Raw genomic sequence first — 15,021 nt, 5'->3', positions numbered from 1 at the left:
AGCCAGCCAGCCAGCCACTCAGCCACTCAGCCAGCCATCCATCCATCCAGCCAGCCAGCCAGCCAGCCACTCAGCCAGCCAGCCAGCCAGCCAGCCAGCCACTCAGCCACACAGCCACTCAGCCACAAACAGACAGACAGACAGCCACTCAGCCACATAGCCAGCCAGCCAGCCAGCCACTCAGCCACACAGCCAGCCAGCCAGCCAGCCACTCAGCCACACAGCCACACAGCCAGCCAGCCAGCCAGCCATGGAGCAAGAGTAAAAGTAAGATATACAGAAGTAAAAAAAGAAAAAGCCCAGAGGCAAAAGTAGCTGGGCTAATTTAAGTTAACAAAAGCTGCTAGAAATAAGCCAAGCTAAGACTGGGCATTTATAAGAAAGAATAAACCTCTGTGTGTGACTTATTTGGGAACTGGGCGGGGCCCCCAAAGAGTGAAAACAACAAACTACACCCTATAGCTTAGGCATCCCTCCCTTTGGGTACTTTTACACACGATCATCCTTGCAAAGACTGAGTAGAGAGTGATCCCAAACCAGTTCCAATGGTGAACACTCAACATGGCTGGGTTTGGCTGCCTCCAAGCTACAGGAGTCTTCCTTCCCCCTCCACTGTTAGATATTGGACCCAGGGCCTCACACATACTAGGCAAGCACTCTGTCACTGAACTACATTCCCAGCACCCCCACACCCACCATTTTTTCTTTTTAAATTTTGAGACAGAGCCTCATTAAGTTTCCCATGCTGGCCTCAAACCCTCTGTAACCTAGGCATACCTTGAACCTGTGATCTCCCTATCTTAGCCTCCCAAGTCACTGGGCTGCAGGCCTGTACCTCCAGGCCTGACTGGTTCCCTGTTCTTGCTGGGGATCAGGATATCATACAGGCTCCAGTGTCAACAATTCAGCAACATAGGCACAGAAGCCAACATGGGTTTTGCCTTGTGTTTTTAGAAGTAAACACCATGTGTGGGTATTATTCTCCAGTTAAAAACCCTACGCAACAGATAACACTGCAGTCTCTGTTTCACACGAGAAGTCACTGGAGAATGGAGAGCTGAGGTGATGGTGTAAGGTCACAGTTGAGCTAAGAGGTACAGCTGGACTCCAAGGTAGGCAGCATGGTTCTGAAATCCTAGGCTCTTCGTTTTTTCAAGGTTTTTTTTTTTTTTTTTTTGGTGTGTGTGTGTGTGCGTGTGTGTGCGTGCGTGCGTGTGTGTGTGTGTGTGTGTGTGTGTGTGTGTGTGTGTGTGTGTATGAGTATTTTGTTTGAAAGTATGCAAACAGAATTGCAATGATGGACAGTTGTGAGCTGCCATGTGGGTGTCAGGAACCAAACCTGCATTCTCTGGAAAAGCAGTCCATGCAAAGAACCTCTGAGACATCTCTCCAGTCCCAAATCCCATGCCCTTAACCACCTAGCTTTCCTGCTGCTGTCCTGTGGCCCTTGCCTCGTAGGTGCCCAGCACAATTCTTCGTCCCTTCCTTGCCTGCCACTTGGTCACCTGACACACGTAGAGCAAGACCCTGCTGCCCAGAGCACCAGTTTGCATAAATGATGAATACCAGCTGGAGGGTGAGAGTCCGGGGCAGGGAGGGACACTGCTAATGCAGACAAGACCGGGGATCACAGAGGACTGGCGGGCAGGCAAGGCTCACTATGGCTGTCCTGGGTCCCCATTTGAAAGACAGAGTAGGGAGAAGGCTTTTTTGAACATTGTGGTACTTCCGAGAATTAACAGGTAATGCAGGGGGTAAGCACAGCACTCAGCACATGAGACATGCAAGAGTGCACTTAACACGTCAGAGCAGCCAGGTGGCAAACTATTTCTCCAGACAACCCCACTGATGGTGTCCTCCCTTCTGTAGGTAAGTCCGTTTCCTTTTCCTGTAGCATACTCTCAGAGAGCGTGCAGTAGTGGACTGAACGGTGCCTGCAAAGGCATGTCAACACCCTTATTCCTACAGTCTGTGCTATGTTCTCATTTGCAAAGAGTCTGTGCAGAAGTCACGAAGTTGTGGCTCTCGAGATGAGATCAGCCTAGATTCCTTAGGCCAGCCCTAAATCCAGTATGAAGCGTCCTTAGAAAAGCACAGCCAGAGGAGACTAGCAGAGAGGGGACTGGAGCCATAAGCCAGGTGGCCTTGAAGAGGACAGAACACAGAAAAGCTTCCCTCCTACGAGGAGTGTGGTCCTGCTCTGGCTTCATTTAGACCTTTGGTTATCCTGCCTGGTAGGGAACAAACTCCTATTGTTTTACGATATCTAGTTTAGGTGCACTGGCATCACGGCTGCAGAAAACTAACAGGCATGCTAGTGCTCAGCCGCCCTAAACTCAGAAGACGTGCAGTCCATAACCACCAACTCTCAAATACTGCTAAACAGTCCAGTGCCGACCATTCCCCCATCAACAGCAAGCACAAGTTGTGATGGGAAGCAAACATGAGAATTGAAGTCTGTCCCCAAGTCTGTCTTCCTCAGGCCCATGTATATACCTACTATGTATGTTCAAATCCAAGCCTCGAGGCTGCCTGCTCACAACCTGCCCCACTGAGCCAGGAGGCCCGCTTCTCTCCTTTCTGATGCCCTGTGGCATTTCTGTGCCTTATCTCTCTAGGCCTGCATCTGGCTACTTTCTGGACCCCAGGGCTCTGTCTCACTCTGGTCTGGGCATTTATCTTGTTTGCCTTCAAGGCCCTCCTGAGTACCTCAGCTGGAGGATGCTGCTCCTGGATGTTAAGCATTTGCCATCTTATTTTGGTTTTTTGAGACAGGGTTTCTCTGTGTAGTTTTGGTGCCCATCCTGGAACTCACTCTGTAGACCAGGCTGGCCTCGAACTCACAGAGATCCGCCTGGCTCTACCTCCTGAGTGCTGGGATTAAAGACATGCACCACCATCGCCTGGCTTAGCATTTGCCATCTTTACATCTAGAAATGTTGGCAAAGGAATTTGATTTTAGATTAAAAGATGTTTCTAAAACCCATTCCTCTCTAGTTATTTAATTGTTTGCTTCTTGGGGCAGGTACTAAAGCTTTTGAGCCCTTGGAAGTGTTATCTGACTGCAAGGCCAAGGCCTGCCCCCCTTGGCCTGCAGCGGCTCCCTTGGTAGGACAATGGAGGTGGAGGAAACATTTTGAACATTGGAAGTTCAGTTCTCAGCAGACTCAGACCCACAGCTTCTCCTACAGATGATCACTCTGACTGCTGACTCAGAAGGGCTTTCTGAATTCAACTAAGCTGGAAAACACATTGTTTATCTCCCCAGAAGAAGAGCGTTAAAGAGGCATTCTTTCCACCAATGAGCTATCTTTTCACAGCACAACAATAATAGGATTCAGGATGAAAACCTGAAAGTGGGAGGGATAAAAATAGAAGCAATCTCAGATACCATTGCCTGTTCAAAGCCCCGATAATAGGAAAGGGTATGACAGACAAGCAGGTGAACAGGGGCCAATCTGCAGCCGGGTGGCTAAAGGGCGTTTGTAGCTTCTTAGTGCATAACCAGGACAATTAGGACAGCAAGGCCTAAGCCAAGTGCCTTGCCAACACTGGAGAGGCTGGGGATGGAACTGGAGGCCGTGCACATACCAGGCAAGTGTGCTTACACTAGCCATAGCCCGAAAGGTGGGCGTGATCATCATCCCCATTTTAGAGCTGGTTACACTGAGGTCGGAGAGGCAAAAGATTCCCCCAATTCTACAGCTCAGTATTGGTCTAAGAAGACCAATATGCATGACTAAGCCTGTGATGCCAAGGTGTATTCTCAGTGGTGTTTGTCTTATTTTGTTTTCTAAAGGATAGAGTAGTCAGGACCCAGTGGCATTCTTGAGGTGAAGTGCCCATAATGATGTTACTCCCACTAGCTACCATGTGCCACGCCCTCTAACTCTACAATGGACATACTGCGGCTCTATTTCAAGTCTGGTGTCCTGTTGGGAGTGGGAGGGATGACAGAGAGGGAGAGAGAAAGAGAAAAAGCTTGGGATACAGTGGCTGAGTTATAAAGTGGCCATTGGCATAACTGGGGCGCACAGCTTTGCTCCACACTCATTCATGATGCGTGTTGGCAGATGACGCTCAGGCTACAATTCAGGAACAATTTCAGTTGGCTCACAAGACTCGTCTCTACTATCTTATTTTTTCCAGCCCCGCCTCCCTCACTGCCCATCTGTCTAGTTCAACTACTCCAGTTTAACTTCCTGTGCCTGATGCACACAGGAACAGTCTAAATGGTTTAACGGGGCAGGAAGGGTCAAAAGAACCCAACCCCTTCCATTGAAAACACTGACCCGAAATACCAACCAGGAAAGCAAAAGTACCAGATCACTGCAGGTGCTTCGCCTCTGATCAACTAGAACAAAGTTGTTGGCCCTCTTGAAGTCCATTCATCCCCTGCCACGTAGCCTCAGGAGGCTGCAATGTGAGAGAAGGCTGGACTGGGGTTCCCAGAGAAGGCCTGCTCTCTGTCACAGGAAGTCAATCCACAGATGGCTTACGTTCTCAATTGGTTATGGAGGTGATCACTCTCCCTGGATGCCCTGTTCAGGCTACAGTGTCTTTATCTCTTCCTCACATTTTCATCCCCCTCTCTCCTGCCCCCCCCCCCCCACATGCATGTGTGCACGTGTGTGCATTGGGACAGAGAGTACACAACATACATTTTCTTATGTATCTCCTCTGCTCAATCCATGCAATGCCCCTGAAATTTCAGTGCAAGCTCAGAGCTCTCCTTATGTTTTAAGTATTCAACACCAGCTAATTTGCTCCTCCTAAAGAACTCCATGGGGCGTGTTCTTCACCCCCTTGCTCTTTCGCCAGATGAAGTGGCCAGCTCACAAAGAAGTGAAGTGACTGGTCCATTCACACAGCTAGCAGCGGATTGACCAGGGTTTGAATGTAGCTAGTGTGTTTCCAGGGTGTCTCTCTTAAGCATTCGGCTATCATTTTCAAATGCTGATGGGGTTCCTCTCATGTCCAGCTCTAGCGAGAGGACACTAGCTTGCCTTCAGAGGGTGTGTGCACATTTGATGGGAGGAAGGAAATGGGAGAGGAAAGAAGGGAACGGAATTGTTGCTGGGACTCCAGTCAGAGAGGGTTATAAAATTGGGTAAACCCTGGTTACCTGGAATACTCAGACTCTAACACCTGTACTTGGAGACCAGTGTTCTGGGAGCGAGACTCCAGGAGCATGGTAATAAACATCAGCATCCTTGTAACTCCAAGCATGGCTCCAAACTCACTGCAGGCTGAACAACGGTTCATTTCCCACTCTGGTCCCCCTGGTCACACCTCCTCTGGGGTTTGAGAAGGCCTACACTTCCCCTACAGCCGATCCTAACTTCCTTGCTCAAGGCTTTGAGCATCCAATTCCCTTCTGAAAAGATGGAAACGAAGCTGTGCAGAATGGAGCTTCTTTGGCAAAGCCATCGTGGGAGCTCCAGGAAAGACAGACAGTCTCGTAGTTCCTGGGTGGGCAGGGGTGGAGTTGGTGGGGGTAGGGGTGGCTCATCCAGAAGACTAAGCAAGACAGGCCGGGAGATAGCTCAGTGGTAGAGTGTTCACCTAGAATGCATGAGGACCTGGGTTCCACCCATGACAGCACAAGGCAGGTCTGTTCCTCCAGGCCTCTATCAGGCCTCGGGTTCAAGTGCAGTGTTCCAGCTTCCGTGTAGCCCTGGCGTTAATTTTCTGTACTATGTAGAAACAGACATAAGGCCTGGGCCACCAACACTTTCATGATATCTTTCCAGAAAACTAGGCTGTCAACAGCTTAGCAAAGTGTCTCCAGAACCCCAACCAGACCACAGCTGGCAACGATGAAATGGAAATCAGCTGCCACCAAAGAAGCAGCTGTGTGAGCAGCAGCCCTGGGTTCCCTTTGGGTCCCACCCAGAACAACCCTGCGGGACCCATCCTGCCTTGGAGGCTAGGTTGTGTGCAAAGCTGGGTGGGCCCACCTGGGGAAGACCTGCCTGTCAGTTCGCAATCGCTGCTTTGCTGCCTGACGCCTGGCGTCCCTTCAAGTTGTCAGATCCTAGTTTTCCCATTGTTAAAACAAAAATAATACAAAGGCTGGCTGTGGCATGCACGGATCTCCTTTCCTGTGCCCCATTCATTTCTGCTCCCTAGAGGACCTCGGGGACTTGAGGGTTTCTAAAGACTTGGGGTCAGGACCAACGTGCGGCGCTTACAGCTAAACCCACAGGACCCTGGCTCTGCTGCTAAGTGGGAGGCGACACGCCCCAGCGCAGCTGCCCCCTGGCTCCAGCCAGCTACAGGTCGTGCCCGCGGGCGTCTTCTGGGCCCAGCCTAGGATGGCAGCAGCCTCCAGGCCTGAGGAATTTTCCTCTGGATCCGGCGGAGCCACGGCGTGAGGCAGCAGAAGGGCAGACCCAGCGCGTCCCCGCCCGCGATCGGGAAAGTTGGCGCGTACCGCCCCTGTCCCCCCCCCCCCACATCCCCCCCGCCCCTCACCCGCGCGGCCGCCGCCGCCGGACACTCACCGCAGGGTCTGTCCCCAACCTGCGCGGCCGTGCTGCCATCGCCCGGCGCCCGCTGACACCGGAGCTCCCTCGGCGTTATCTGCTGGGCGGCGCGGGGCGCGCGGGCAACTTACGAGGCATCTGGCTAAAAATACAGCCGCCCCCCACCCCCCTCCGCGCACGCCTGCTCCGGCGCCCCGACCCTGCGCGCCGCTAACGCCACCGGGTCATTTTCACTCCATTATCGCGCCAGGCGGGAAAGCGCAGCGCCACGATCGCCGGGGTGTTTGGGGGTGCGGATGGTGGGGCGTGGAAACAGGCCCCGCCAATACCGAGCCCCACAGGCCACCGAGCTGCAGGTGCGGCTGCTGAAGCTGGAGCCGGGCGCACGCGGCCAATGCAGCCAAGGAGCTCCAAGCTGCACAGCGCTGCTCTCGCCCTGCCTCGGCCGCCAGGGAACCCGCCGCAGGCCAGCGTGAGCTCAGCAAAGTCTGTTTGCGCCCCGTGGCTGATTTGTATATTTCCAGCTCTTCCATCATATCCGAGACTCTAGATTAAAGAGCTTATTCCAGAGTCTGTGCCAGAGCCCCAGTGAATGAAACTGAGGAGCTAACGAACGACAGGCGTGATACTACTGCCTCCCGTTTTGAGGTGGCCTGGTTGACGTGTCCAGGTTTCTGCTCTAGGACGGTACCCACCTTTTCCTGTGGTCATTTCTGGGGCAGATGTCAAAAGCATGTCAAGGGCTGGTGTAGCGTTGTGTCACTGATAACTATTACAAGCAAGGCCAACCGACTAATGAGAAATTGTCAGAAAAAGCTGTCAGACTTGTCCAGCAGTGTCTTGTGTGAAGAATGAGGATGCAGGACACCTGTATACTAATGGACATTATCTCACTTAGCCCTCAGCCACCTGTGAGCTGGACAATGCCTAGTTCAGAGAGGTCCATAGTACAGGCCAAGGTCACCACCAGGAAACAAAGGCTCAGGGGACCCCAGCCAAACTGATCCTTCCATGAATAGCCCTGTCAAGGTTCCTAAGGAAAGAGGGCAGTGGGCTTGGGAAATGGCTCAGTAGATAAGGTCTGCCATAAAAACCTGAGGTTCAGATCTCCAGAACTCATACAAAAGCCAGACAGACATGGTGGCCTCATGGAATCCCAGCATTTGAGTTGCAAAGTCAGGGGATTCCCAGGGATGCTGGCTAGCCAGACTCTTTGGAATTAACAGGCAAGTTCTGGGCTCTGGGCTTTGTGAGAAACTCTGTCTTGATAAATAGTGAAGTCAAGGAAAACACCTGACAGCAACTTTGGTGTTCTGCACACATGGGTTCACACAACGAGCCTACACACACACACACACACACACACACACACACACACACACACACGCATCCACATACAAACACATACACATCACATACATGCAAAATAAAAGAAAGTGTGCAGTGAAGAAAGATACTTGGGAGACCATGGAACAGACTAAGGCATTTGTCAAAGAGACGGTATCAGTACAGAGCAAGAGTTGTCCAAGAGGCATACCCATGCAGCCAGATCTATTTGAAGTCAGAAATATCACAGGTCTCCAGGCCCGAGGCTCCCCAACAGCAATGCAGGCTGAATTTGAAGACAGACACACCCTCCAAGACTCTGGGAAATGCCCCCAGTGCTGTACCAAACTGCAAGTGTTACCGTCTTCCCCATTGCCTCTCAGGTTTTCCCAAAGCCACTGCACAGAGAGCCTCAATGAATAAGTTATGGTTACTGGAACAGTTCTGATTGCAGCACAGTGGAGCATCCCAGGGGAGAGCACAGCTCCTTTCTAACATTAATATTTAGAGAGAGAAAGCACCCTACTTAAATGGAAGATAAACAACTTGTTTAGTTTTTTACTTTCAGAAAAATCATGTGACTTACAGAAAGTGCGGACAGGCTATTTTCAAGCTATTTGAAGCGTGACTAACTTATTAGGAATTGCATATTTGCCATGCACAATTTGATAAGTTTTGATATTAGCATACTGCTAGAACACCATCACCATAATTAAAATAAGGAACATATGGATCACTTCCAATGTTTCTTGGGACCCCTTTGGTCAATATCTGCCTCCTGCCTGCTGGTCTACATTCTTAGGTTAGACATCCTAACAGATATATGGCAATATCTCATGGTGGTTTTAATTTGTATTTTCCTTCATAAGTAATAATATCTTTTCAGGTGCACATCTGTTATCTACCTCTCTTTTTTAGCAATGCATTTGTTCGTATCTTTTGCTCATTTTAAAACTGAATTATTTATTCCTATTTAATCTCTCTCTCTCTCTCTCTCTCTCTCTCTCTCTCTGTGTGTGTGTGTGTGTGTGTGTGTGTGTGTGTGTGAATCATGCTAAGAATCAAACTAGAGCCTTGTGCATGCTAGGAAAACACTCTACCTCTGATCTACAGTCATGGCCCTTTGTTTATAAAATTCCTTCTATTCAGAGTATCTGTCTGAAAAGTAGCATTAACTGAAATCTTACAAGTGAAATATTCAAGGATTAATACCAAAAGCTTCTAGTTCAATTTTGAAATCTAATTCTTATAATTCCTAAGTCAGTATTCTGTGTGGTGTATAACAATATGGATTATATACAACCACAGACAAAAAGATGAGATGGCCACAGTGGGCCAGAAATTGCACACAGCCCACATGACTGTGCATGTAAAGGAAAAGCCACTGAGACTGTCAAAGGACTTTTGTACCCAGGACCGACAAGAATTTTGGAAATATCCATACCCCCATTGGGATTGAGATTCTGAAGGTTACAAATAGAGAAGATCAACCAAGATCGGAGAGGGGAGTAGTCCTGAGTTGAAAGGAATACTAAGGATCAATACAAAAGAAAAGCTGGCTCTTAAGGCACGTGCTCCTCTGGGCCTAGAGTTAGCCTCTGAGAAACATGAATTCCCCAGTGTCTTTTCCCAAGCACGGTAGCCTCACACCACGACTGAATCATAAGCACCCCACTGCAGAGATGGCTAGATCCTCACGGTCTGTATTCCCTACTCATTCTCTGTATGACTGGAACAAAGCTGGGCTGATTTCCAAGGCTGACATTATAGTCCATGCCTACTTCTCATCAGGATGCTATATGTCATGGGATGAAAGTGATGTAGAAACAACCAGGCCAGACAGAACATTCCAGCAGCAAGGGGAGAGACAATTCAACTCACAATCCATAAAAGGGTGTCATGGGGATGACAATGGAAACTGGTAGATTTCCAAGGTTCTATTTGGGCCCTGGGGACTCCGAGACATTGTTTCTAGCCACCATTGTTACTACACTCTTGGACCACAAATATGGTCTCGCTCTTTCTCATCTCCCATGTTTATCCTACATCGAGATGCTACACTTTCCAAAGCTTGGTGTGCCCACTGTGCCCAGAATAGCTGCTCATAGCATCCATGGGGATCTTCCCCAACTCACAGCAGAACTGGTGGGCTGAAGAAAAGGCAGAAGCTGCTGGCAACACCTCTAGACTCCTTCTTCTATCTAGCCCATAGTTTCCCAGGCTCCGCAGCTTCCCCAAGCTTGTCAAATTTGTTCCAGTTTTTCTATAGTTCCCTCACTTTGAAAGCATGATGAGGTGCTAGGGTCTCAACTGAGGAAGAGTCACTTGAAACCATGTCAGGAGACCACACTAGGAGGAGGGGAACCTAGCTGGACTTGCTTAGACATCTCTGCTCCCCTCACTCAGGAGCTGAGGTTGGAGGACAGTGGATTCTACACCAGTCCAGTCTACACAGTGTGGCCTTGTCTCACGGAGGGGAGAGTGGGTGGCTTGGTAAAGTGGGAAGTTCCCAGGTTGATGGACATTTTATAGGCCGTGCCTGCCCTCCCTACCCACCCCAGGGGCCATTCATTCTTTAGCTCTTCTTAAACTGGGGAAGAACACTTTGGGGTTGGTTGGTTTGTTCAGAAGCCTGAAGCAGAGTCCCAAGACAATGAGATTCTCTCAGCTCAATAAGCCTCCAGGATGCTGAGGAATAGGGGTGAGCTTTGCTGACTAATATGGTATGCAAATGGCTCTCCCATAAAACAGGATATCAGAGTTATGAACCAGGGCAAAAGCAGCATCCCAGCGCCTCAGGCCACACCACAGCTGCCCTGCTATAACTTTCCATGAAATAGTAAAGACTTGGAACTCACTTGACGACAACAGAAATCTGCTTTCCTGGGGGGCTTTACACCCTGGCTGTGAGCAGTGAGCAGGTCCCACTGCAGGTGTGCTGTGATGTTCCCACGAGGGAGAATGCATGTCTGAACATTGCCTTCCACATCAGGGAAGCAAAACCCATTCTGTCTACCTGTCCAAGGGTCACATGGGTGACATGAAAATGCCCGCCATTCTCTGATGCCTCGCAGGCACCCGGTCAGTGACAGCTGACACATCCTCTTGCTTTCTCTCTCTTCTTCCCAGCTGAGGCTTTTTCTAAAACTTTCAGAGGTCTAGAGAGAGTTTCTGATCTGCTCCCCAGATCTCTGTGCTTTGTATACGCTGTCTTCCATGTGCAATTTTCTATGCTACCAAACAGCTCTCAAGATGCAGCTATGTGGACCTGGTACCTCCAGCCAAGGGCTCATCTGATGGCCCCTTGTAGCATCATCCTGCTCATCCACAGGGACAGCATTGCTCCGGTTCCTTTTCTATCAGCCTGTCCATCACCCACACAGGGAGTCACCCTGGCTCCTAAGGACTCTGGGCACCATTGATAAGGGCGTGTCTGAGGTGCTCCGCCCTTTACTGAGAAAGACAGGAGGCTTATCACACTGAGGAGGCAGGAGTGGACCACCCAGTGGAGTGTGGGAGGCATCAGGAGGGTCAGGGCTGCAAAAGTGTTATTCTTCACATATATAACTACCTCCAACACTCTCCTCACCAGGTAACTAGGAAGGATCTTCATGAAATGTTTCAGAAAACATTGTTTTGTTCTGTTGAATGGCTGAGGGTGCAGTTCAATGTTATAGTCTGTACTTAGTATGTATGAGGCCCTCAGCAAAATAAGTAGATATCTAAATGTTATGTTGAGTTGCATGAGAAACACAGCATGGTTGCCTTATGCCCACGTGGCTCCTCTGAACACTCATATCAGGGCAGCTGGAAAGAGAGAGAAAACCCTGGCTATTCCTCTTTTACAGTCTGTGGTGAGCTCCCAGTAGCTAAAAGGGTAACCCTGGGCACCCAGCCTCCCTGAGTGGAGTGGCGGCATGTGGGGGACTATTTAAGGAGGTGACTGGGGCTGGGTATCAGGTCCCACAGTGTTGGCACTAATGTCTGTCATGTTCCTTTTAAGAGGGTTGGACACCTTGGAATCTATTTTTAAACTCATAAGAAAAACTCTGCATGGATTCCATGGGGCCTTTGGCAAATTGGAGATAATCATGGCGGGGGGTGGGGGGGTGGGAGTGGGGGGGGGGGGTAGGGGTAGGGTGTCAGAGTGTGACGGAATCTAGGACTTTCTCCTCACATACACATGGGGGTTTCCCAGTCCCTGGAATCAGATATGACCCAGGATGGCTTGAGTTACAGGCCGACTGTTTGGCACAGCCTTGACGGTATTTGAGTCGGAATGAGTCCATAAGTTGGAAGAGCTGTCCGTGCTGGCTGGCTGTGTCTTTTCAGGGCTAAGCTTTGTTTTTTTGATACCTCTGAATCCTCGTGTGGAAAAAAAAATCCATGTTTTTGTATATCTTTCAAATATCATATGTTCTGGAACACCAGCCCCTTCTACCGCTGCAGAGACTCCAACCAAGAATTTGCCAATGACATCAAAGCCAAGTGTGACCTCCCTGGCGGCCATTGTACTCAGCACCTGGGAGACCCAGTCCCTAGGCTGGAGAGAATAGGACTGGAGATTAGACCAAGTGGCAAGTCTGCAGGAGACAGAATTATTTTCCCAATAGTGAGCCTTAAACAGGTTCCAGAGTCACTGTAGCTCATCAAAATGCCAGATGAAGAGCACAGACTGTTTCCTGTACAGACGCAGATCTAAACTTTAATCTCCCTTTTTCTTTTTGGTAGGAGAGAGAACTAGAATTCCTAAAGAATGACATGCCTTGAGCATGAAAATATTCCCTTTGGGGCCACTAGGAGTGAGGAGAGGGTAAGGCCTCCTTACAGATCCTCTCACTTTGGAACTCACAGGCCCAGCATGGAGACAGTACCTTCCTAGAGATGAACAGGACCAAACTGAGTCCCAGCTCAACCAAACACAAGCTTCTTCCAGACTTGGCCAAAACAACAGATGTGAGTCTTGGCATGATGCTGCCACAATCAGAGACACCATACAAAGCAGCTGAGTTAGAATCTCAATGAATTTAATCTCTTCCCATTTTAAAGAAAGCCATATCTGGGCAAAACAACCCACCTTCAAAGCTGGTAGGCTAAACTGTTCATTGCTCCATGAGCTATTTATGGTCCCTGTTAGGACATCCTCAGAACCACTGTTTTCCAAGGTAGTTTCACTGTTTTCTTACTTCCCATCCAAGAGCATTAGGCCATGCTTCTAGAAAGAACCATATCCCATTCTTCACCTCTCTGACTTTCCTTACTACCTCCATGAGATACACGGCCAAGTCCAGGCCCAGGGGAAGCATTTGAGCACTCAGTTCTGCCATGGTCCCTACTTCCTTGTTAAAGGAGAGAAGATGTGGGAATGACGGGAGATACAGAATTTAATTTTTTTTTTTTTAGCTGATGAGGTCTCACGCAGTTATCACGGCTGTTTCTAGAGCTCACTGTAGTCCAGGCTGACCTTGAGCTCACAACAATCATCCTGCCCCAGCCTCCAGAGTGCTTTAACCCGGTCATAAATACGCTTCTAAGAGCATCCCCATCACCGAGGGCAGAGCCCATGCCACGTAGCTCTGCATGTCTCCTGTAGACAGAGCTGGCTGTGCATGAAGCTGAGACTTCAGAATGAGCTGCTGACAGGGAACTGTAGGGAAATGAAACACATTTGGAGCCGCATGTGAGCTGCTTTGCCAGGGAGGTCCCACTTACTAAACTATCTCTGGTGTTTCCAAACGTTAAGGACAGTTTCTCTCCAGCCTGCTACTATGGGGGGAAAAAGCACCCACACTGGGGAAATTGTAACGCTGCACTCGCACCCACCCTGCTAACTCGGACACTTTTTTAAGGTGCTACATGGACTTGACTACTGCCGTTTTGAGGAATACTGGAGGATGCCCTTGGACAGTTCTACTGGTAACACTTACCTGGGGGCAAGCTAGGGCTCTTCCCTTCCTTAGACATGCAAATGTGCCCCAAAGGGTCAGTTTGTGGAGCAGGCAGAGCCAAACAGTGACCCACTTAGGCCTCTCCTACATCAGAGCAAGTCTTCTTTAAGAGACAGAAGATGAATGGCCCACTGCCAGCCACAACGATTGCGGCCTGCAGCTCCAGAGGGGCTTGTGCCCCGACGTCTGCCATCAGGAAAGGAGCGCCAAGGACCAGAATTTGGATGCTTGCCACAGCATTGGCCCATGATGACTCCCTTCGGTGACAATGAAATGTAGCTAAAAGAGCAGGAAGGGGAAGGCTCTGAAAAGAATAGCTGAAATGTATGAGCCAGACACTGTTCAAAGCACTTTAGATGGCATAACATGTTTAATCCTCGGCCTCCTTTGGGTGACTACTACTATTACCCTCCCCCACTCTACAAAAGCAGCAGCAGAGACATAGACACCCCAGGTAACTTGCTGTCAAATCACCCAAGGTTGACACAGGGGTCTGGGCTTGGTTCTCTTAGGGGGACTGAAGGTATTATTAGATGAGGTGAGAAAAGTGAATTTCAGGATTTTATAGGAGGAACTGCTAGAATATCATTTTGGGGGATTCTCTTTATTCACACGAGACCCCAGGCACTAGTCAAAGCCCCAAGCAATGCAGACTCTTTATGTCACTGTCCACAGGAAAGTAGGCTCCCCAGGATTTGGTGACAGGTCACTGACGGGAGCTTGTCCTTTTCGAGAGCAGTGGGAAAACAGTCTTGCAACAGTGAACTTGACCTGACCCTGTCTACTCCCACTGAGCTCCCTGGAGTTACAGCACCAATGGCAAGCCTATGGTTTTAGCCATGCTGCCCCAATCAGGAGAAAGAAGGTCTCCAAGGCAAGTGCTAAGCCTGTCCTGCTGGTCCTGTGTCCTCAGAAAGGACACTTGTCTCATTGCTGGTACAACATGCCCGGCAACAGCAATTGAAGAAAGGAAGAGCTGGTTCTAGTTTCTAGCTGGAGGGATACGTTTCCATCATGGCAGGGAAGGCACAGAGCCCAGAGGAGAAGGGGGCAGCTGGTCACATCTCAGGAAGCAGAGTGGTGAATGCTTCCCTGCATTTACTTCAGAGCCCCAACCCATGAACCAGTTCCACCTACAGTGGGTGGGTCTCCCCACTTTAGTGAACCTAACCTAGATAACCCCCACAGGTATTCCCAGAGTCTAATCTATTCCAGATAATCTTGTAGGTGATTCTATATTCCACCAAGTTGACAATCTA

At 49.6% G+C, this 15,021-nt stretch overlaps 1 protein-coding gene across 8 annotated transcripts in view; it reads right to left on the bottom strand.

Annotated features, from left to right (window-relative positions):
• Ank1 (ankyrin 1) overlaps positions 1 to 15,021 on the bottom strand; it is a 186,582-nt gene that overhangs the window by 86,683 nt on the left and 84,878 nt on the right. For 2 of the 8 annotated variants that reach the window (XM_036166320.1, XM_036166321.1), the window contains exon 1: positions 6,507 to 6,545. The exons of 5 other annotated variants lie outside the window; for them this stretch is intronic. In XM_036166320.1, the coding sequence (XP_036022213.1) occupies positions 6,507 to 6,545 (39 nt within the window). Of the gene's footprint in view, positions 1 to 6,506; positions 6,863 to 15,021 lie in introns of those variants that run through there. One more of the 8 variants, XM_036166318.1, reaches the window with a different exon arrangement.

Source organism: Onychomys torridus, chromosome 17, assembly GCF_903995425.1.
Source record: "Onychomys torridus chromosome 17, mOncTor1.1, whole genome shotgun sequence".
In the NCBI taxonomy this organism is placed as follows: domain Eukaryota; kingdom Metazoa; phylum Chordata; class Mammalia; order Rodentia; family Cricetidae; genus Onychomys; species Onychomys torridus.
Note: the sequence above shows the minus strand (reverse complement) of the source record. Positions and strands in the feature narration are given on the sequence as shown.